Consider the following 25140-nt stretch of genomic DNA (forward strand, 5'->3'; position numbering starts at 1 on the left):
AAAGAATGCTCAAACTACCGCACAATTGCACTCATCTCACACGCTAGTAAAGTAATGCTCAAAATTCTCCAAGCCAGACTTCAGCAATACGTGAACTATGAATTTTCAGATGTTCAATCTGGATTTAGAAAAGGCAGAGGAACCAGAGATCAAATTGCCAACATCCACTGGATCATGGAAAAAGCAAGAGCATTCCAGAAAAACATCTATTTCTGCTTTATTGACTATGCCAAAGCCTTTGACTGTGTGGATCACAATAAACTGTGGGAAATTCTGAAAGAGATGGGAATACCAGACCACCTGATCTGCCTCTTGAGAAATTTGTATGCAGGTCAGGAAGCAACAGATAGAACTGGACATGGAACAACAGACTGGTTCCAAATAGGAAAAGGAGTTTGTCAAGGCTGCATATTGTCACCCTGTTTATTTAACTTATATGCAGAGTACATAATGAGAAACGCTGGACTGGAAGAAGCACAAGCTGGAATCAAGATTGCTAGGAGAAGTATCAATAACCTCAGATATGCAGATGACACCACCCTTATGGCAGAAAACGAAGAGGAACTAAAAAGCCTCTTGATGAAAGTGAAAGTGGAGAGTGAAAAAGTTGGCTTAAAGCTCAACATTCAGAAAATGAAGATCATGGCATCTGGTCCCATCACTTCATGGGAAACAGTGGAAACAGTGTCAGACTTTATTTTTTGGGGCTCCAAAATCACTGCAGATGGTGACTGCAGCCATGAAATTAAAAGACGCTTACTCCTTGGAAGGAAAGTTATGACCAATCTAGATAGCATATTGAAAAGCAGAGACATTGCTTTGCCAACAAAGGTCTGTCTAGTCAAGGCTGTGGTCATGTATGGATGTGGTCATGTATGGATGTGAGAGTTGGACTGTGAAGAAAGCTGAGCGCCGAAGAATTGATGCTTTTGAACTGTGGTGTTGGAGAAGACTCTTGAGAGTCCCTTGGACCTCAAGGATATCAGCCCTGGGATTTCTTTGGAAGGAATGATGCTAAAGCTGAAACTCCAGTACTTTGACTACCTCATGCGAAGAGTTGACTCACTGGAAAAGACTCTGGTGCTAGGAGGGACTGGGGGCAGGAGGAGAAGGGGACGACAGAGGATGAGATGGCTGGATGGCATCACTAACTTGATGGACGTGAGTTTGAGTGAACTCCAGGGGTTGGTGATGGACAGGGAGGCCTGGCGTGCTGCGATTCATGGGGTCACAAAGAGTCAGACACAACTGAGCAACTGAACTGAACTGAACTGACTAATATTCCATTGTCTATATGTACCACATCTTCTTTATACATTCTTCTGTCAATGAACATTTATGTTGCTCCATGTATTGACTATTGTAAACAGTGCTACAATGAACATTGGTATACATGTATCCTTTAGGAACATGTTTTTCTCTGGATATGTGCCCAGGAGTGGGATTGTAGGGTCATAAGGTAGCTCTATTTTTAGTTTTTTAAGGAACCTCCATACTATTCTCCATAGTGGCTATACCAATTTATATTTCCACCAACAGTGTAGGAGGGTTTCCTTCTCCCCACACCCTCACCAGCATTTATTTTTTGTGGATTTTTTGATGGTAGCCATTTTGCCTGGTATGAGGTGCTATCTTATTATAGCTTTGATTTGCATTTCTCTAATAGTTAGTGATGTTGAACATCTTTTCATGTGCTTCTTGGCTATTTCCACAGCACCTCTGAAGACTGACCTGAATCAACCAGTTTAATAATCATTTTGAAGGCAATTTTACTGTCTCTTCTCAGTATGAGCTCCTGCCACATAATTCACTAACCAACTTGCCTAGATAATAAAATCTATGCAACTATCATCACTTAAATCTAACTCATTCTTAAAATATACTGAATAGATAAAGATTATGTTTCCTGTTTTTTAAATGGGAAAATAGTAAATGCAGTCCAAGTCTATGTAAAATTTCACCTGAAAGAGATTTTGTTGTAACAGAAACCAAAATTGTGTCATTAGCTTTGGGACTGAACTAAGGGTAGAAGTGGAAAGAGCCTTGGGGAGACTTTTATTGACATCTGGAAGGTTCTTATAGATAGTGTGGGTTTGAAAAATAGTGAGGAAAATATTTTAAGCATTAAAGAAAAGACACTTGACAGGTAGTGGTGGAGTATTTGTCAGTATAGTCACTTGAGCTTAAATGGAAAATATAAAGGATGCCTTATATACTCTTGAATTTGACTGAGAAGATTTCTAGGAAGAATGTAAAAAATTCTATCTAGTGTCTTATAGTTGCCTGTGCTAAAATGTAAGAGAGTTGTGAACTACAGAAGGATTTTTTGGTTCTTTTGAAAAAATTTAAAAACATAAAAGGGAGCCATATCTTGCTGAGTTTGAAAATAAGGCTATTTCTTACTCCCATTATCTTCCAGAAAAATATTCTCAAGGTAAGAAATGGCTTTAGATCAAAGATCAGATCTGGTTTGAGCTGTAAGAGCCTTTGTTAAGACTTCAGAAAGATCTAAGACCTCACTGACTCAGCTATACGAAAGTCATTCTAAGAATCTTAATGGCATGTTTCATAGACTTTTTTTTTTAAAGCAGTTTAAAAAATCTCAAGGGGATTTTCTCACAAAATACCAGAGGAAGAGTTATTTGAAAGAGATTTATGGGTATGGATTTTGTATAATGGAATCAATTTAAATCTGATACACAGAAAGCCCACAAAGTTGTTTTTAATAGCTGTGTTGACATATAATTCACATTCCATGCTAGTCCCCAATTTAAAGTGTACAAGTCAATGATTTTTAAATATTCACAGATATATGCAGGCATCATCATGGCCTATTTTAGAACACCTTCATCACCTTCTATAGAAATCCTGTATCTTTTAATGTCATCTCAGATGCCCCTGGCCATAGGCAACCACAATCTATTTCTGTCTCTATATATTTCCTTATTATGAACATGTCATGTGAGTAGAATCCTATAATATGTGGTCTTTTGTGACTGGCTTCTTTCACTTAGCATAATGTTTTCAAGGTTTATTTATGTTGTAGGATGCATCAGTACTTCAACACTTTGAATGGCTGAAAAATGTCCCGTTGCATAAGACCACTTTTTGTTTATCTACTCTTAAGTTGATAGACCTTTGACTTGTTTCTTCCTTTTTTTTTAATTAATTTTTTAAATTGATGTTTCTTCCTTTTGTATGCATGCTAAGTTGCTTCAGTGGGTAGTGTTTGACTCTGTGCGACCCTATGGACTGTAGCCTGCCAGGCTTCTCTGTCCATGGGATTCTCCAGGCAAGAATACTGGACTGGGTTGTCATGCCCTCCTCCAGGGGATCTTCCCGACCTAGGGATCAAACCTGCATCTATTGTGTCTCCATTGGTAGGTAGGTTCTTCACCACTGTGCCACCTATCTATAAGACTCTACTGATACAGGGTAGAAAATCTGCAGTAAATACTTCTGTTCATAAAGATGGAATACAGGAGTCACATAGAAACACCGGCCCATAGAAATTTTAAAATCCACAAGACACATGTTGCTATTTTTCTGATCAGAGTCCAATCCTACTCCCTGTAATAAGTCTCTGTGGCTCTTAGCTCTTCCTTTTGGGCTTTTAATTCTGTCCTCTGAATCACTCTTCCTTTTCCAGGGGTCGCAAAGAGTTGGACATGAATGAGCAAGTAACCACATACACACAGAAGTCATTATTGAAGAAATGAGACAAATGGAACCAGAATTTCTGCCTCGCAAAATAATGCGTATAATAATATGATTTTGAGTGACTTGTTACACAACTATAGTACATCACTTTCCTTCAGCTAATGTAATTCCCAAAGCCTCCAAATTTCAGAGATATCTTCAACTCTTTTTATTTTTAAACTTCCACACTAATTCATCAGCAATTCCTTTTTGGTCCTTTACATAAACTGGATCTTGACCAGGTGAATTTCTCTCTAAGTACACTGCAACCCCCCTAGCCTAATGCATCATCATCTCAGATCTTGACCATTAACCTTATTGGTCCTCTACTTCCACTTCCCTACAATCAACTTTTGAAAACAACCAGAGTAAACTTTAATAATATATTCACATTAGGTTAGTAGTTTCTTTTTTAAAAAAATTATTGGCTTCCTGTTCCTTTTACAACAAAAGTCAAACACTTTGCCATGGTTGATGAAGCTCTCCATGAACTGTTTCTGTGTATCTCTTTCCTCCTGGTTTACCATGGCCTCTCTATTGCTTGAGATTGTCAGAATCTTTGCACTAGCTGTTTTCTGTCTAGCAGTTTTTCCTCTGGTCTCTATATCAGTGGGTCTTTCTTATATTTCAACATTCTACTCAACTACCACCTGCAAGTGGCCTTCCTTGTCATACTCTCTAGGAAATCACTCGCACCGTTACAATTACCGTCTATAAATTATACCATCCCAATTTACTTGTTTCTTCCAACCACTTATATGTTCTATATTTATATGGTTTATTTATCCTCTAGAGTCTCTCCCTTCAAAATCTAAACTGCATGAGAACTCTGTGCCATTACACATTATATATCTGTTCAATTTATCAACATATCTTCAGTGCTTACTCAGTTCTTAGAATATAATAAAGGCTCAGCAAGTGTGGATGAATGCCTATCCCACATCTGCACATAAAATAACCTAAAGACCTTGATCAAATGCTCCTTTTGTATACTGAGGTCACAATGTCAGGAAATTATCAATGTTTGAGGTCCCTCCTCCACTTCCCCCCAGCATTTCTCCTAAAGATGCCAAGAGATATATGTAAATTTTAACTGATCAGGAAATTATTTTTTGTCACAGTAATTCCCATTTAGCAAAGCTCGGATATCTGATATGAAATACAGAGACCTATGAACGCTCTGCGGAGAAGGCAATGGCACCCTACTCCAGTACTCTTGCCTGGAAAATCCCATGGACAGAGGAGCCTGATGGGCTGCAGTCCATGGGGTCGCTAAGAGTCGGACACGACTGAGCGACTTCACTTTCACTTTTCACTTTCATGCATTGGAAAAGGAAATGGCAACCCACTCCAGTGTTCTTGCCTAGAGAATCCTAGGGATGGGGGAGCCTGCTAGGCTGCCGTCTATGGGGTCACACAGAGTCGGACACGACTGAAGTGACTTAGCAGCAGCAGCAGCATGAACGCTCTGAGATATGGGTCCAAAATATCCAGAGGGAAACTGGTTCTATATTCAGGACTTTTATTTTATTTTATTTTTGCTATTATTTTCTTTTTTTTAATTAATTTTATTTTATTTTTAAACTTTACATAATTGTATTAGTTTTGCCAAATATCAAAATGAATCCGCCACAGGTATACATGTGTTCCCCATCCTGAACCCTCCTCCCTCCTCCCTCCCCATACCATCCCTCTGTTGCCCTGAGTGTCTTTTGAGGTGTAAATGTAATATTGGATTTACTATAAACACCATTTCTAATTGTCCTGTAAAAATCCCAAATGCATCCTGACTCCCATGACTTTTTGGAACTTAGTTATGTTACATAAGTAACATAAGTTATGTAACATAAGTTATGTTACTAAGTTCCAAAAAGTCATGGGAGTCAGGATGCATTTGGGATTTTTACAGGACAATTAGAAATGGTGTTTATAATAAATCCAATATTACATTTACACCTCAAAAGACACTCAGGGCAAGAGATGATATCGATTAAAGGTGAAAATGTGAAGCCATATATTGCTGAGACTACTCCTGTGTTTAGAATGTGACAAGATCAAATGGAAGCTTGTAAACCTGAATAGCCTTACCCTGGAGGACCTTTTCATATGTTATGGTGATGGACTGAATAATTATCAATGACCCAGTGAAATTCTAACTTCATTCGTTTATGATCATTTCTGTGAGGGGTCCATAGCCACATACAAGGGTGTGGAATGTGACATAATAGAAATAAATCTTTGGTCTCTATCCCCAGTTCCTAACACAGGGCTCTAAAACTCTTGTAAGTTCCTTAAAGACAGGGGTGCTGGATGCATCCTTTGTTCAAATATTTGTTCTTTAACCCTGGTTCCTGACACAGGGCTCCAAACCCTTGGAACTTCTAGTGGGTATCATTTGTTTGAATGAGGAGACCCTCGGTGGGATTCTGTATAGCTTCTGGATGAGGGCTGGTCATCAAAAAGACCAAACCATGATGAGAAGCTTTGAACTTTATGTCCACACCCTATTCTGCAGGGAGGATGGAGAGGATGAAGACTGATTACATAGCCTCCACGAAAATACTAAACTGTGTTGTGCTTCCAAGTTGAACAGATCCACATGCCAGAAGGGTTGTACGCTCTGACTTTCTGGTGATGGAAGCTCCTACCCTGAAACCCTTTCAGACCCGATGCATTATATCTATCTGACTGTTAATTTGTCCTTTATAATATCTTTTATGATAAACTAGAAAATGTAAGCAAATGTTTTCAAGAGTTTTGTGAAGCCATCCCAGCAAATGATCAAACCTGAAAGATTGTTGTGGGCCTCCCTGGCTTTGTAGCCAAGTTGGACAGAAGTGGGAGACCTGGAGACCTGTTGCTTACAGCTGGTGTCTGGAGGGAGGGCAGAGTTGTGGAACTGAGCCTTATATCTGTGAACTCTGACAGTACCTCCAGACAGTCATGTCACAACTGAATGAAAGAATAGAGCTTCAAGTTCATATCTAGATATTTAAGCTACATATTATTTTTCAACTGGTTGGTATGGAAGGCAAAATCACTACATATTTTTGTAAAATGTGCTGTGAGTGGAGAATAATGGATCCCATTAACCATTATTTAATAATTTTATGTGTTTTAAATGATCTTTGTTACCTTTTATTATTTGTTATATATTTTCCACTTAAAATTTGTGATATTATAGATAGAATACACTTTATTGTGGTACATTATAAATATTTTCCATTTTATTAGTTTTTAAATTATGTTTTCCATGCCTCACTTCTCTTGCTCCATTTTGCTGAGACAAGGGCTTTTATGATCAAAGTGTTGCTTCCAGGTGCTTTAAAGAGTTGCCTCAGTATTTGTTCTGATAGGAATTCCTATACTCCAGAAAAATCTCTCCTCACCTTTCCAGTTGTGATGTTAATATGGGTGGCTTATTATATAAGAAATACACTTTAGTACAATCTTAGACAACATTTCTAGCCTTTAAAATAGATTCTAATCTCTTAATAAATCTAGATTGTGGAACTATAGCTGTTGTTAACATATTAATTGCAATGCTTAGAATTAAAAGATGCTCTTTAAAATTCCTACAGATAAGGAAGACTACATTGTACCAGATGGGAGTGTTTGTTATTAACGTGTTTAAATATGAGTAGACTTCCAGTCAAATCATGTGATTGTGGTGTCCAGACCTTATTTTCTATAGATAGATAGAAATCAATCCAGTTTTCACATTCATTTCCTTTTTTTTTTGGAGTCTTCACAACCTAGATCTTCTTGGGGTAGAGTTTGTTCAGAAGACTTAAGAAAGGAACAGTTTAGTATTGCTGATCCTGCTCAGATCCTTTAGATCAGTGACAGTGCTGAGGTCATTGGACTGATTGTGGCTCAGATTTTAGATCAAGGGCATGGAATCCAAGGACTTGATGCTGTTAAATCTAGAAGAATTGAGTTCACATCTCTCCAAACTCTTGGTACTCTCTAGCACTCAATATACTCATCTGTAAATTGAGGCAAATTTATGACACCAGGAACATGGGATTACTGTGAAAAATTAAATGGAGAAGCATAGTGCTTTTGGATCTAGGCTTTCTAGATTCAAACAGTGGTCCCACAACTTCCTAGCTGCATGATTTTGAGTGATCTACATGATGTCTCTGTGCCACAGATGATTCATTTGTAAAATAGAAATAATAGTACTATTTCACAGGGTTTTGGGGGCTTCCCTAGTGGCTCTGTCAGTATGCAGGAGATGTTGGTTCAAATCCTGGGTCTGGAAGATCCCCTGAAGAACGGCATGGCAACCCACTCCAGTATTCTTGCCTGGAAAATCTCATGGACAGAGGAGCCTGGTGTGCTACAGTCCATGGGATTACAAAAAGTTGGACATGACTGAACCAACTGAGTTCCCAAAGGATTTCTATGAGAAGTCAGCCAGTTAACATCCCATGTGCTTAGAATAGGGTTTGGCACATAGTTAAGTACAAATTTTGTTTGCTAAATAAATGAAAGAAAAAATCCTAGAAACCCACAGGTGGGTTATTATAATTATACATAATATTGATAATTATTAATATCATTTTTACTGATTTAAAGTCTCTCCCAGCTGGTTTACAAGTGTATAAAATTGAGAGTTAGAAGTAATATATTTTTAGTACAGCTATTGTGGAAAACAGTATGGAGGTTCCTCAGAAAACTAAAAATAGAGTTGGCATATGATCCAGCAATCCCCCACCTGGTCATATATCCAGACAAAGCTATAAATAAAAAAGATAATGCATCCCTCTGTTCATAGCAGCACTATTTATAATAGCCAAGGCATGGAAAAACCCTAAATGCCCATTGACACATGAATAGATTAAAATGTGATGTGTGTGGGTACACACACACACACACACACACACACACACACACCCCAAATAATACCAATTAAAAGGTGCTTACTCCTTGGAAGGGAGTTATAACCAATCTAGACAGCATATTAAAAAGCAGAGACATTACATTGTCAACAGAGGTCCATCTAGTCAAGGCTGTGGTTTTTCCTGTGGTCATGTATGGATGTGAGAGTTGGACTGTGAAGAAGACTGAGTGCTGAAGAATTGATGCTTTTTAAGTGTGGTGTTGGAGAAGACTCTTGAGAGTCCCTTGGACTGCAAGGAGATCCAACCAGTCCATCCTAAAGGAGATTAGTCCTGAGTGTTCATTGGAAGGACTGTTGTTAAAGCTTAAAACTCCAATACTTTGGCCACCCGATGTGAAGAGCTGACTCATTTGAAAAGACCCTGATGCTTGGAAAGATTGAGGGCAGGAGGAGAAGGGGATGACAAGGATGAGATGGGTGGATGGCATCACCAACTCAATGGACATGGGTTTGGGTAAACACTGGGAGTTGGTGATGGACAGGGAGGCCTGGCGTGCTGCAGTCCATGGGATCACAAAGAGTCGGATACAACTGAGCGAATGAACTGAACTGAACTGAATATCAATTGTATGTGGAATCTAAAATATGACACAAATGAATATATCTGTGAAGCAGAAACAGACTCTCAGACATTGAGGACAGATTTGTGGTTTCCAAGGGGGAAAGGGAGCAGAGGAGAGAAGGATTAGGAATTTGGGATTAGCAGATCGAAACTAGTATATATAGAAAGCGTAAACAACAAGGTCCTACTGTATGGCACAGGAACTATTAATATATATAATATCCTGTGATAACCATAAAAGAAAAAAAATATGGAAAAGAATATATATGTATACATGAGTCACTCTGCCGTACATCAGAAATCACCATAACATTGTAAATCAACTATACTTCAATAAAATTTTAAAAGTATTATGATTTCAATTTAAGCAATTGGTGTGATGCTGCCAAACAGAAATTTCTAGATCACCTGAAATGTTAAGAATGGATCCTAAGAATATATTCTGACACTTGCCTTTCTCAGGACCTCCTTTACATCTCTGTTCCTCAGACTGTAGATGAGGGGGTTCAACATGGGGATCACCACTGTGTAGAACACAGACACTACTCTGTTCTGCTCAGTTGAATAACTGGATTTGGGCATCACATAAACGAAGGTAATGGTTCCATAGTAGAGAGTGACTGCGGTGAGGTGAGAGGTGCAGGTGGAGAAGGCCTTGTGTCTCCCTTCAGTGGAGCGCATCTTCAAGATGGTGTTGAGGATGCAGATGTAAGAGAGAGCTATGACAGACACTGTGACTGCAATGATGGAGCCAGAAGAGATGGAAGGGATAATTTCAATGATGGAGACATCTGAGCAGGAAAGTTTCAACAGAGGGGAGAAGTCACAGAAAAAGTGGTCTATCTGATTTGGCCCACAGAAAGACAGAGTCAGTAAGCAACTAGCAAATGTGCAAGCATTGACACACCCACCCAGGTAGGATACCCCGACCAAGTCGACACAGACTCTGGGGGACATATGGGTGGAATAGAGCAGGGGCAAGCAGATGGCCACATAGCGGTCATAGGCCATGGCAGCCAACAGGAAGCACTCAGCTGTCCCGAACATGACGACAGAACAGAGCTGGGCTTCACAGCCAGCAACAAGGAGGGGCAGTCTATGTCTGAGGAATCCTATAAGCATTATAGGTGTGACTGATGTGGAATACCCAATGTCTACAAAAGCCAAATGACTGAGGAAGAGGTACATGGGGGTGTGAAGATGGGAAAAACTTCTTATTAAAGTGATTATGCTGATATTGCCTATTAAGGTGACAACATAAATGCCTAGAAATACCACGAAGAAGAGAACGCAAAGTGTAGGATCCTCTGTTAACCCCAAAAGGATGAACTCTGTCACACTGGTGTGGTTTCCAGCCTCCATGTCCTCTGGGAATTGTTCCTGTTGAGGGAAATGTGAATGTTCATTTGTTTAATGCATTCATTCTACACATTTCCAGTTTTCTTTGGCTGTTCCTAAATTTCTTTGGTTATTCCTCAGAGCTACTCACACTGATTATTTCCTCTTCCTAGTCTGTAAATATGGCACTGTGGATGATTTTTTGATTATTTCTAAATCTACAATTTAGCTCCCCACTTTATTCATTTTTATACTTCCACTGCTAGTGTCCCTACTTTAGCTGAGATCCTGTTCATTTTTCCTTTACATTGATCTCTTTACCTCCTTGTCTTCATACTTGTGTTCTTATAATTCACAATGTATTTGCCAAAGAAATCTCTTCATGAAATTAAGAGCAAGTTTTGCCAAAGGGATTCTTTTAAGAATGTCATGATTTTTTCAGGCTTTAGGAGGAAACCTAACCTCTCTAGCAGAGGAAAGTGTACACTTTCTGATGTATCCTCTGCATATGACTCTTTGCTTTCTCTGGATATTTCCATCCAACCCTTGCACTAATCCAACCTTCCTGAACTCTTTAGAGTCCCCTCAGTGAACTCTACTCTCTCTGGCCTTTAATCCTTGTTCTCCCACTTGGATGGCCTCAAACCTCCCACCGTCACACCCTGGGTGGCTTCTGCTCATCCTTGAGATTGATTTATCTCCAAATCTGCCTCTGCTTTCTAAGAATTAATCAGAAAACTTTCCTTTGTGTTGATATCACACTTTGAAGATGTCTAGACTGACATTATTTATAATAGAGTTATGGGTTTTGTTGTTGTTGTTGTTTGTGTGTTTACATTTCACCACCCCCAGTTAATACAGATTCTCCTTAACAATGGTGTGTTTTATCCCTGTGTCACAAATGAGTAGTGCTTGAGAGCAAAGTGTGCTGAAGAGAAACTTGTTAAATGAATTCATGCATGATTTATACAATATAATGATTATACCATGGGGAACCAGAGATGAATAAAATTTAGGTTCCCTGTTGAGAGAAACCAAGTCTTATAGAAAAGAAAGAGATTAAATATGTATTAGTATATAGAAAGTCTGTTAGTGTGGCATAAATAAAATAATTGCTTATGTTGTTTCTAAATTGAATAATTATATTGGGGAAAAACACTTGGAAATTAAAAAAAAAAAATTCCTCTCAAACTGGCTACTGTCACACAAGTTAACTATTACAAATTTGGTAATTATTTCCAGGAACTTTTTTCCTTTGTATATTTTAATATAACTATTATAACATTGCAGATGAAAGTTTAATGTCATTATTTTTCTTTGCATTTCATATAAAAACTTTGTTGTTTAGTTGCTAAGTCATGTTCAACTCTTTTGTGACACCGTGGACTGTAGCCCACAGGCTCCTCTCTCCATGGGATTTCCCAGACTGGGAAATTCATGTCTCTTACATTGACTGGTGGGTTCTTTACCACTGAGCAGACAAGGAAGCCCATAAAAAGTTTATTACATTATAATTCCTCACATAGTGTTTGAGAGCTTCATAATAATGAGTCACTAGCCCCCTGGTGGCTCAGACAGTAAAGAATCTGCCTGTAGTGCAGGAGACCCAGCTTCGATCCCTGAGTTGGGAAGATCCCTTGAAGAAGTGAATGGCAACCCACTCCAGTATTCTTGTCTAGAGAATCCCATGGACAGAGTAGCCTGATGGGCTACAGTCCATGAGGTCACAAAGAGTCTGAGACATGAGTGAGTGACTAAGACTTCTACTTACAGCCCTTAATTTAATCACCCACTGTTTTTGGACACATAACTGTTCTTAACTTTTAACTATAGGAACTATTGTAATCCCACATGTTGGATAAAGTAATAGTGAGGCTAAATATTGTAAAATATGACACATTCCTATTTATTTAAGGCATAATTCAAAAGTATGTTCTGTGTTCTCCATTGAGTATCTCCATGATTTACAGTAATGAAAATATTAAATCAACATGTTAAACTATCTTCATTGTTTTGTTTACTTCTTGGCTGTAGTTTCACTAAAAAGCTTAGTACTGTCTCCATGTTTTGCCATTGTGTTGTGACAAAGGCAAAGTTCTTCTGTTTTGAGACAGTCCTGAGAAAGTAGAATTAATGATAAATTATTAAGAGAATAAACAGAAATCACTACAGTCCAATGTAACATTTGGAGCTGTATTAAAGACTCAATGAAAATATTAAAAGGTTATACTTATTAGAATGAGAAGTATAGAAATAATTTTAAAATGTTTCTGTAAGAAAGTATTATAAAATGAAATAAGTTAATCTGAGATTTACTCTCGAGATTTGAAAACTTCACTTATGTACACTTTTCTTTCCATTAATTTCAGCTAAATGTAGTTAAATTCTGAAGATCTACAAATTCTTTTTACCTGCATTTTCTTTTAATTTTTCACATATAGTTAAAAACAAAAGAGAATTTTACCTACTATTCAACTTTAACAATCATCAAAATCCATATGGATTTATTTTAATTATGAGGCATATGTTAATAGTATTGACATATTTGGGGCTTCTGAGGTGGCTCATTGGTAAAGAATCCACCTGCCAATGCAGGAGATTTGGGAGACACAGGTTTGATGTCTGAGTCAGGAAGATCCCCTGGAGAAAGAAATGGCAACCCACTCCAGTATTCTTGCCTGGGGAATCTGACAGAGGAGCATGGAAGGCAACAGTCCATGGTATTGCAAAGGGTCAAACATGACTGAGCATGCATGCAGGCACACATTGACATATTTGTAATCATGTATATATTACATTTTGTAATTTGCATATTCACTTAGTTGTATCAATCAAGTATGAAGAAAGCTGAGTGCCAAAGAACTGATGCTTTTGAACTGTGGTGTTGGAGAAGACTCTTGAGAGTCCCTTGGACTGCAAGGAGATCCAACCAGTCCATCCTAAAGGAGATTAGTCCTGAGTGTTCATTGGAAGGACTGTTGTTAAAGCTTAAAACTCCAATACTTTGGCCACCCGATGTGAAGAGCTGACTCATTTGAAAAGACCCTGATGCTGGGAAAGATTGAGGGCAGGAGGAGAAGGGGATGACAAGGATGAGATGGGTGGATGGCATCACCAACTCAATGGACATGGGTTTGGGTAAACACTGGGAGTTGGTGATGGACAGGGAGGCCTGGCGTGCTGCAGTCCATGGGATCACAAAGAGTCGGATACAACTGAGCGAATGAACTGAACTGAACTGAATATCAATTGTATGTGGAATCTAAAATATGACACAAATGAATATATCTGTGAAGCAGAAACAGACTCTCAGACATTGAGGACAGATTTGTGGTTTCCAAGGGGGAAAGGGAGCAGAGGAGAGAAGGATTAGGAATTTGGGATTAGCAGATCGAAACTAGTATATATAGAAAGCGTAAACAACAAGGTCCTACTGTATGGCACAGGAACTATTAATATATATAATATCCTGTGATAACCATAAAAGAAAAAAAATATGGAAAAGAATATATATGTATACATGAGTCACTCTGCCGTACATCAGAAATCACCATAACATTGTAAATCAACTATACTTCAATAAAATTTTAAAAGTATTATGATTTCAATTTAAGCAATTGGTGTGATGCTGCCAAACAGAAATTTCTAGATCACCTGAAATGTTAAGAATGGATCCTAAGAATATATTCTGACACTTGCCTTTCTCAGGACCTCCTTTACATCTCTGTTCCTCAGACTGTAGATGAGGGGGTTCAACATGGGGATCACCACTGTGTAGAACACAGACACTACTCTGTTCTGCTCAGTTGAATAACTGGATTTGGGCATCACATAAACGAAGGTAATGGTTCCATAGTAGAGAGTGACTGCGGTGAGGTGAGAGGTGCAGGTGGAGAAGGCCTTGTGTCTCCCTTCAGTGGAGCGCATCTTCAAGATGGTGTTGAGGATGCAGATGTAAGAGAGAGCTATGACAGACACTGTGACTGCAATGATGGAGCCAGAAGAGATGGAAGGGATAATTTCAATGATGGAGACATCTGAGCAGGAAAGTTTCAACAGAGGGGAGAAGTCACAGAAAAAGTGGTCTATCTGATTTGGCCCACAGAAAGACAGAGTCAGTAAGCAACTAGCAAATGTGCAAGCATTGACACACCCACCCAGGTAGGATACCCCGACCAAGTCGACACAGACTCTGGGGGACATATGGGTGGAATAGAGCAGGGGCAAGCAGATGGCCACATAGCGGTCATAGGCCATGGCAGCCAACAGGAAGCACTCAGCTGTCCCGAACATGACGACAGAACAGAGCTGGGCTTCACAGCCAGCAACAAGGAGGGGCAGTCTATGTCTGAGGAATCCTATAAGCATTATAGGTGTGACTGATGTGGAATACCCAATGTCTACAAAAGCCAAATGACTGAGGAAGAGGTACATGGGGGTGTGAAGATGGGAAAAACTTCTTATTAAAGTGATTATGCTGATATTGCCTATTAAGGTGACAACATAAATGCCTAGAAATACCACGAAGAAGAGAACGCAAAGTGTAGGATCCTCTGTTAACCCCAAAAGGATGAACTCTGTCACACTGGTGTGGTTTCCAGCCTCCATGTCCTCTGGGAATTGTTCCTGTTGAGGGAAATGTGAATGTTCATTTGTTTAATGCATTCATTCTACACATTTCCAGTTTTCTTTGGCTGTTCCTAAATTTCTTTGGTTATTCCTCAGAGCTACTCACACTGATTATTTCCTCTTCCTAGTCTGTAAATATGGCACTGTGGATGATTTTTTGATTATTTCTAAATCTACAATTTAGCTCCCCACTTTATTCATTTTTATACTTCCACTGCTAGTGTCCCTACTTTAGCTGAGATCCTGTTCATTTTTCCTTTACATTGATCTCTTTACCTCCTTGTCTTCATACTTGTGTTCTTATAATTCACAATGTATTTGCCAAAGAAATCTCTTCATGAAATTAAGAGCAAGTTTTGCCAAAGGGATTCTTTTAAGAATGTCATGATTTTTTCAGGCTTTAGGAGGAAACCTAACCTCTCTAGCAGAGGAAAGTGTACACTTTCTGATGTATCCTCTGCATATGACTCTTTGCTTTCTCTGGATATTTCCATCCAACCCTTGCACTAATCCAACCTTCCTGAACTCTTTAGAGTCCCCTCAGTGAACTCTACTCTCTCTGGCCTTTAATCCTTGTTCTCCCACTTGGATGGCCTCAAACCTCCCACCGTCACACCCTGGGTGGCTTCTGCTCATCCTTGAGATTGATTTATCTCCAAATCTGCCTCTGCTTTCTAAGAATTAATCAGAAAACTTTCCTTTGTGTTGATATCACACTTTGAAGATGTCTAGACTGACATTATTTATAATAGAGTTATGGGTTTTGTTGTTGTTGTTGTTTGTGTGTTTACATTTCACCACCCCCAGTTAATACAGATTCTCCTTAACAATGGTGTGTTTTATCCCTGTGTCACAAATGAGTAGTGCTTGAGAGCAAAGTGTGCTGAAGAGAAACTTGTTAAATGAATTCATGCATGATTTATACAATATAATGATTATACCATGGGGAACCAGAGATGAATAAAATTTAGGTTCCCTGTTGAGAGAAACCAAGTCTTATAGAAAAGAAAGAGATTAAATATGTATTAGTATATAGAAAGTCTGTTAGTGTGGCATAAATAAAATAATTGCTTATGTTGTTTCTAAATTGAATAATTATATTGGGGAAAAACACTTGGAAATTAAAAAAAAAAAATTCCTCTCAAACTGGCTACTGTCACACAAGTTAACTATTACAAATTTGGTAATTATTTCCAGGAACTTTTTTCCTTTGTATATTTTAATATAACTATTATAACATTGCAGATGAAAGTTTAATGTCATTATTTTTCTTTGCATTTCATATAAAAACTTTGTTGTTTAGTTGCTAAGTCATGTTCAACTCTTTTGTGACACCGTGGACTGTAGCCCACAGGCTCCTCTCTCCATGGGATTTCCCAGACTGGGAAATTCATGTCTCTTACATTGACTGGTGGGTTCTTTACCACTGAGCAGACAAGGAAGCCCATAAAAAGTTTATTACATTATAATTCCTCACATAGTGTTTGAGAGCTTCATAATAATGAGTCACTAGCCCCCTGGTGGCTCAGACAGTAAAGAATCTGCCTGTAGTGCAGGAGACCCAGCTTCGATCCCTGAGTTGGGAAGATCCCTTGAAGAAGTGAATGGCAACCCACTCCAGTATTCTTGTCTAGAGAATCCCATGGACAGAGTAGCCTGATGGGCTACAGTCCATGAGGTCACAAAGAGTCTGAGACATGAGTGAGTGACTAAGACTTCTACTTACAGCCCTTAATTTAATCACCCACTGTTTTTGGACACATAACTGTTCTTAACTTTTAACTATAGGAACTATTGTAATCCCACATGTTGGATAAAGTAATAGTGAGGCTAAATATTGTAAAATATGACACATTCCTATTTATTTAAGGCATAATTCAAAAGTATGTTCTGTGTTCTCCATTGAGTATCTCCATGATTTACAGTAATGAAAATATTAAATCAACATGTTAAACTATCTTCATTGTTTTGTTTACTTCTTGGCTGTAGTTTCACTAAAAAGCTTAGTACTGTCTCCATGTTTTGCCATTGTGTTGTGACAAAGGCAAAGTTCTTCTGTTTTGAGACAGTCCTGAGAAAGTAGAATTAATGATAAATTATTAAGAGAATAAACAGAAATCACTACAGTCCAATGTAACATTTGGAGCTGTATTAAAGACTCAATGAAAATATTAAAAGGTTATACTTATTAGAATGAGAAGTATAGAAATAATTTTAAAATGTTTCTGTAAGAAAGTATTATAAAATGAAATAAGTTAATCTGAGATTTACTCTCGAGATTTGAAAACTTCACTTATGTACACTTTTCTTTCCATTAATTTCAGCTAAATGTAGTTAAATTCTGAAGATCTACAAATTCTTTTTACCTGCATTTTCTTTTAATTTTTCACATATAGTTAAAAACAAAAGAGAATTTTACCTACTATTCAACTTTAACAATCATCAAAATCCATATGGATTTATTTTAATTATGAGGCATATGTTAATAGTATTGACATATTTGGGGCTTCTGAGGTGGCTCATTGGTAAAGAATCCACCTGCCAATGCAGGAGATTTGGGAGACACAGGTTTGATGTCTGAGTCAGGAAGATCCCCTGGAGAAAGAAATGGCAACCCACTCCAGTATTCTTGCCTGGGGAATCTGACAGAGGAGCATGGAAGGCAACAGTCCATGGTATTGCAAAGGGTCAAACATGACTGAGCATGCATGCAGGCACACATTGACATATTTGTAATCATGTATATATTACATTTTGTAATTTGCATATTCACTTAGTTGTATCAATCAAGTATGAAGAAAGCTGAGTGCCAAAGAACTGATGCTTTTGAACTGTGGTGTTGGAGAAGACTCTTGAGAGTCCCTTGGACTGCAAGGAGATCCAACCAGTCCATTCTAAAGGAGACCAGTCCTGGTGTTCTTTGGAAGGACTGATGCTAAAGCTGAAACTCCAATACTTTGGCCACCTCATGCAAAGAGTTGACTCATTGGAAAAGACTCTGATGCTGGGAGGGATTGGGGGCAGGAGGAGAAGGGGATGACAGAGGATGAGATGGCTGGATGGCATCACCGACTTGATGGACATGGGTTTTGGTGAACTCTGGGAGTTGGTGATGGACAGGGAGGCTTGGCGTGCTGTGATTCATGGGGTCACAAAGAGTCGGACACGACTGAACAACTGAACTGAACTGATGTCCCAATTTCCTGAATAATCTTCATAATTGAAATGCTGGATAGAATATATGTTCAACTCAAGTGTGGTGTTCATGGAGCTTCATATTCAGTCTCTAATAACTTTTCAAAATGTATGTCCTTATATCTTCCTTTCAACTTGTGCTTTAGAGTCATGAACATTAACATTTTCTATTCAGTGTTATTGGTTCTAATTTTTGTAAAGAGACAATATTCTGCTTAAAATATTATTTTAATTCTTAAAGCGTGAAACACTTAGCAAAAATGACAAATATCAATACAAATGTCTTCAAAATTCTTGAAAATTTCTTGCTTTAGAATAGAAGAGTATTTAGTATTTCTATTGGTGGGTCTTAGTTCTTTGACAGAATCTCATCTGAGGACTGAGCCAAGCGCTGAGCACGTGTGCTCTTTGCCTTCTGATTCAAGCAGAGTTCAAGGAGACTAACTCTGCATTCACTGTGCACAGAGTGTGAGCTTCAGTCTGTGCTGAGAACAGTCATGGATACTGGAGATGAAAAACTCAGATCCTTCCAGTGTCCATCTGTTGTCACTTCCACATAACACTTAAATCTCTCTGTCATTTTTTTGTTTCTGTTTTTTGTAAAATGGGAATAATTGTTCCCATAAAGCAACTTTGCTGTGAGATTAAAAGAAATGATATCCATCTGCAAAATCTTTAAAGGTGTTTGGCCAAACATTAGAGCTAAGTAACTATTTTCATTAAGTAAAAATGAAGAGTGGATAGATTTTCAATTATTTAAAATTTTTATGAGAAGCATAAATTTTCTTTCAACACATGTCAGAAAATTTTTCACAAATCCAAAAGAGGTCAGGAAGCATGGTATCTGATGCCTTCTTAGTTCTGGACCATGTCATTCATAGTTATATGCATAATCTAGCAGCTGATTCTTGCCCTTTCCTTCCTCTCCACTGACTACCTACCAGTCTTTCTAGAGCTCTGTGGCATCCCATTTATGCTTCCCTATTTGGCTCAGGGATTCTGACTCTTCCCAAAAGTTTCCCTCAATGAATGGGTTATGTTTGATAATGACCAGGGGGAATAGGGCTAAGAGCCTCATAAACCTGAATATCAAGTCATTTCTTTCTTATTTCTTTTTCATAGCTGCAGTTACACAAGCTTAGCAGTGGCTTTGACTGTAAAGACCCTCCACACTGCACTTGGGGTTCTAATGGGAAGTCTGCTTTGGGTGTCCAGATGACACCCAAAATTCTGCAGTGCAAATATATTTTTTTCTCTTAAAATTTTTTTTTAATTGGAGGATAGCTGCTTTACAATGATGTGTTTCTTCCGTACAACAGCATGAATCAGCAAAAAGCATACATACGTCCCCTCCCTCTTGAACGTCCCTCCCACTCCCCATGCATTCCACTCCTCTAGGTGTAACGGAACACTGAGCGGAGCTCCCTGGGTTATGCAGCATCTTTCCACCAGCTTTCTGTTTTACATTTGGTAGTGTATATGTTTCAGTGCTACTCTCGTGATCTGTCCCACCCTCTTCTACTCTCAGCTGTGTCCGCACGTCTGGTCTCCATGTCTGTGTCTCTGTTCCTTGCAGTGCAAATCTTGCTGAGGCCACAGTTTCCACAGGGGTCACAAAACAAAGTTGTTGAGTTTCTTTCATTTTTAATTTCTCATAGAACAAGTGAAAATTTAAATTATTTAAATAAAATCCATGATTACTGCACTCACCTTTTACAGCCGGAATTGCTGATGCTGATTTCCAAAGAGAACTGTGTGAAGCAGATGTTTTCCACTTACGTGTGTAGTAGTTGTGCACTGAATATCTGACAATGTCAATTAACCAGTGAATGCTCTCCTCCATTAAGGAACATGGTTACTTACATACATTCTGTGAGGATGAGTGCCTTTTTTGTGTGTTGGGAGAGAAAGGAAGGCTCTAATAGAATCCCCTAGGACTGTTGTTGCTTGTCCCTTTGAGATGAATTCCTGGAATTGTTCTCCAGAAATGACTCTTGGAGCCAGGTATCTCATTAAGGTGGCATAAGTGGAAGGTCCAGTTCCTAACAAAAGGTGTATCTCTGAGGATCCTGTTGGAAGCTTTGTTCAGAAACTTGGAGAAAAAAACCAAGTTTGAAATAGAAATTTGGTGGGAGATGGGGACCAGAGTCAATGCTATCAGGGCTCTAATTTCCTCTCTGTAGCAAAAAATTTCCTTTAGTTGAGAACATCAGGTAGTGGGGAAAGTCCTGGAGTAATATGAGTATGCAAGAAGAAAGTAAGCAGAGCAAAGCACAGTCCACTATTACTCGGTGTATTTATAGTCCTTGGGCTGGTGCTGGTTGGCAAACTACTTATTGTCAGTCCAGGACCCAATAAGAACAGGAGTTGTGGGGAACCATTTATATTCTTTATAGAAATTTTAGAAAGTAATTTTAAGGGTGTTGGCTTCAGTAATTTTTTAATATGGGTTTATAATTTGTATTTTAGTTTTTTTTTTTTTCAATAGTCCTCATTTTACTGTTTTCCTAAAAAGTACTGACTCATGGATGCTTGGTAAAAATTGATCCTTTATTTAAATAGCTTAAGAAATACTAGGTATGGCTTTTGTATCCAGGAGTCCTGGGCTGCTTTGGTGCCTCAGATGATAAAGAATCCGCCTGCAATGCAGGAGACCTAGGTTTTATCCCTGGGTTGGGAAGATCCCCTGGAGGAGGGCATGGCAACCCTCTGCAGTATTATTGCCTGGAGAATCCCCATGGACAGAAGAGCCTGGCGGGCTACAGTCCATGGGGTCACAAGAAGTCCAACATGACTGAGCAACTGAGCGCACACAATCATGGGTTCAGTGTGAGGTGTATGAATCCTTTAAAATTGTTTTACTTCTTTGAGACTCAATTTTATGATTTGTAAAATGAGGTTAATAATTCATATTTTATAGTCTATTCATGAGATTTCAAAGGGATAGCACATAATTATCCGGAAAAGTTATCTGACGTTATTGATGTGTCTCAAATATGTGACAAATGGAATGAAGTGCCTAGAAGTATAGACTGTGATAGGTCACACTCGCCAGATTTGGGAGGAGCCCTGTTACCTTTTGCAAATTGTTCTATTTTATCCTCAATCCCAACTACTTCCTCCTTTGAGAGTCATGACATTCCAGCTATGGGACCTCCTGTCTGTTATTGATCTCCCTGTTTTCCTCGTCCCCTGAGGACTTTAACACCTCCATGATCATTTTCTTTTCCATCTCTATCTTTGTCATGAGTGAAGGCAACTTCTAATCATTTGAATATTTCAACTGACAACTTGACTTCAAATTTCTTCTACTTTCTTGATTTCAATTACTTTCATTTATCCATAGTCTCCTTATGAAGCCTATCATATTCTTATCCTAAATTTCACTACTTTTCATTTTTGTTCCACAAGTTCAATCTAAACATGTGAAATTACTGCGTTTAAGCTTAACCAAAGGTCACTAGAAATAAAGGTACAGTCCAACAAAATTGAGTTTACTGAGTCAGTGTAGAAAGGGAGGACTCTCTTAAGTAACTACCACATGTCTCCTGACAGTTGACAGAAAGCACATGCCTTCTGAAAGATTTGGATTCTTAATGAAGGGAGAATGGCATTGAAACATGTGTAATATCATATATGAAACAAGTCACCAGTCCAGGTTCGATGCACGATACTGGATGCTTGGGGCTGGTGCACTGGGATGACCCAGAGGGATGGTATGGGGAGGGAGGAGGGAGGAGGGTTCAGGATGGGGAACACATGTATACCTGTGGCAGATTGATTTTGATATATGGCAAAACCAATACAATATTATAAAGTTAAAAAATAAAATTAAAAAAAAAAGGATAACAAGGAGGGATTAAGTGCTGTGGGGTTCAGTTCTGAACAGGTTCCTGATTCTGTGGTGAGAGTAAGAGGAGGGACTAATCTGAAGTTGAATGCTGTCATGAAATGCTGGCAATTTAGCAATTGAGTGCCTCTTGCATTAGGTAGGAAGAGCATTTCAGGTTTGGGTATATTGTTGATTACTGAAAAATTAGATCATTATGACATTGTTAAAATTGCTGCATAAAAGTTGAATAAACAATGTTTCGGACTAAATTTATTGCTAGATTATTCTATGTCCATCCTCCCAACCTGAAGAAAGACATATTTGTTTTTCTTTTCTAGTCTTTTTCTTTTTCTCATTGTGTTTTTCTAGAAAATATTTACTTCTCATTATTTACTAAATCTATTAATATAAACTGTTCATAATATCTGTTTTTAACCATCTTAATATATATAGAATGTGTAATTATGCCCCCTTTTGCATGTGTTATTTAGATAGTTAAAATTTTTGGCTTTTCCTTGATAAATACTCCTACGGGTTTTTCAATGAATGAAACTGCAAATTTATGAGTCTGAATGAACTCCGGGAGTTGGTGATAGACAGGGAGGCCTGGCATGCTGCGTTTCATGGGGTCGCAAAGAGTCGGACATGACTGAGCGACTGAACTGAACGGAACTGATGGAACATTTTTCTTTTTCTTTGATTTATATTTGTTCATTACTCATATATGCACATATATTTTTTGCCCATGCTGTGTGGCTTGTGGATCTTACTTCCACCACCAGAGGTTGAAACTGTGCTCCCTGTATTAGCAGCACAGGTCCTAACCACTGAACCGCCAGGGAATTCCATATGCTTTTTTCTTATTTATTGTTGTTCTTTTATAAGCTTCCTGAGATGAAGCTTATATTTTTGTTCTCAGTCTTCCTTGAGGTTGGTTTCCAACCCTTTATCTTGAGCTATGTTAAGTCACTTCAGTCGTGTCCGACTCTGTGTTGACCCCATAGACGGCAGCCCACCAGGCTCCCCCTTCCCTGGGATTCTCCAGGCAAGAACACTGGAGTGGGTTGCCACTGCCTTCTCCAATGCATGAAAGTGAGAAGTGAAAGTGAAGTCGCTCAGTCATGTCCGACTCTTAGTGACCCCATGGACTGCAGCCCACCAGGCTCCTCCATATTTCCCCTTCTCCAGCTTTTTTTTTTTTTTTTTAATTTCTTAGCAGTTTTGAATGACGTCATGAATATTGTGAATGACAGGTTACAGATAGTCTGGATGGTGTTATAATCCTCTCAAACATATTCACTACATGAAAGTAGAACCTATACCTGTTTAGTCAGTGATGCATATTTGAGGATTTTCTGTTTTTTGGCAATTATGAGTAAAGCTTCTGAAAAATCTCCATATAGGTCTCTGTGTGGACACGTGTTTTCATTTCTCTTTGACAAAATCTTAGGATTGTAATTGCTGGGTGTTATGGTTAGTGTATGTTTTTAAGATACTGCAAAACTTGTTTTTTTTTTTCAAAATGGCTATACCATTTCACATTCCTACCCGCTTTGTATTTCAGTTCTATTTACTCTGGGTCCTTAACAGGATTGCTATTGTCACTTAAAAAAGATAAGCTATTCTAATATGTGCATAGCATTAAGTCTTTTATTTTAATTTACTTCCCTTTTGACTGTGTTAAGAATCAATTTCAAGTTCTTCTTAGCTCTACTTCTCTGTTGATGGTAAGTTTGTTTTCAATCTTGGCTATTGTGGAGTGGCCACAGGACTGGAAAAGGTCAGTTTTCATTGCAATCCCTAAGAAAGGCAATGCCAAAGAATGTTCCAACTACTGCACAATTGCACTCATCTCACATGCTAACAAACTAATGCTCAAAATTCTCCAAGTAAGGCTTCAACAGTACATGAACCATGAACTTCCAGATGTTCATGCTGGATTTAGAAAAGGCAGAGGAACCGGAGATCAAATTGCCAACAAGTGTTGGATCATCAAAAAAGTGAGAGAGTTCCAGAGAAACATCTATTTCTGCTTTATTGACTACGCCAAAGTCTTTGTGTGGATCACAACAAACTGTGGAAAATTCTTAAAGAGATGGCAATATCAGACCACCTGACCTGTCTCCTGAGAAATCTGTATACAGGTCAAGAAGCAACAGTTAGAACAAGACATGGAACAACGGACTGGTCCAAATTGGGAAAGGAATACATTGAGACTGTATATTGTCATCCTGCTTATTTAACTCATATGCAGAGCATGTCATATGAAATGCCGGGCTGGATGAAGCATGAGCTGGAATCAAGATTGCCAGGAGAAATTCCAGTCCTGTGGCCACTCCACAAACACCCTTATGGCAGAAAGTGAAGAGGAACTAAATGAACTTGATGAAAATGAAAGAGGAAATTTAAAAACTTGACTTAAAACTCAACCTTCAAAAAACTAAGATCTTGGCTTTTGGTCCCTACATTTCATGGCAAATAGATGGGGAAAGAATGGAAACAGTGAGAGATTTTATTTTTGGGGGCTCCAAAATCACTGCAGGTGGTGACTGCAGTAATGAAATTAAAACATGTTTCCTTGGAAGAAAAGCTATGACCAACCTAGACAGCATATTAAAAAGCAGAGACATTACTTTGCCAACAAAGGTCCATCTAGACAAAGCTTTGATCTTCCCAGTAGTCATGTATGGATGTGTAAGTTGGACCATAAAGAAAGCTGAGGTTGAATAATTGATGCTTTTGAGCTGTAGTGTTGGAGAAGACTCTTGAGAGTCTCTTGAACTGTGAGGAGATCCAACCGGTCAATCCTAGAGGAAATCAGTCCTGAATATTCATTGGAAGGACTGGTGCTGAAGCTGAAGTTCCAATACTTTGGCCACCTGATGCGAAGAACTGACTCATTGGAAAAGACCCTGATGCTGGGAAAGTTTGAAGGCTGGAGGAGAAGGGGATGACAGAGGATGAGATGGTTGGATG

At 38.6% G+C, this 25140-nt stretch overlaps 2 protein-coding genes across 2 annotated transcripts; both read right to left on the reverse strand.

The window, feature by feature from the left end:
- Window positions 1-1402: 1402 nt before the first annotated feature.
- LOC139187142 (olfactory receptor 5P1-like) lies at window positions 1403-10532 on the reverse strand. Its single transcript, XM_070803146.1, has 2 exons — window positions 9625-10532; window positions 1403-1430 (listed from the first exon to the last, which is right to left on the reverse strand). The coding sequence occupies exons 1-2, from the start codon at window positions 10530-10532 to the stop codon at window positions 1403-1405; spliced, it is 936 nt and encodes a 311-aa protein (XP_070659247.1).
- Window positions 10533-14183: 3651 nt separating this feature from the next.
- Window positions 14184-15116, reverse strand: LOC109569441 (olfactory receptor 5P1-like). Its single transcript, XM_019974796.2, has one exon. The coding sequence runs from the start codon at window positions 15114-15116 to the stop codon at window positions 14184-14186; it is 933 nt and encodes a 310-aa protein (XP_019830355.2).
- Window positions 15117-25140: the final 10024 nt, after the last annotated feature.

Source organism: Bos indicus, chromosome 15 (assembly GCF_029378745.1).
Source record: "Bos indicus isolate NIAB-ARS_2022 breed Sahiwal x Tharparkar chromosome 15, NIAB-ARS_B.indTharparkar_mat_pri_1.0, whole genome shotgun sequence".
Lineage (NCBI taxonomy): Eukaryota > Metazoa > Chordata > Mammalia > Artiodactyla > Bovidae > Bos > Bos indicus.

Coding starts and splice junctions, on each gene's coding strand:
- LOC139187142 (XM_070803146.1), bottom strand. CDS start 10,532: ATGGAGGCTGGAAACCACACCAGTGTGACAGAGTTCATCCTTTTGGGG. Junction 1,431..9,624: donor GTAAAGGAGGTCCTGAGAAA/GGCAAGTGTCAG, acceptor CCACTCCTGGGC/ACATATCCAGAGAAAAACAT.
- LOC109569441 (XM_019974796.2), bottom strand. CDS start 15,116: ATGGAGGCTGGAAACCACACCAGTGTGACAGAGTTCATCCTTTTGGGG.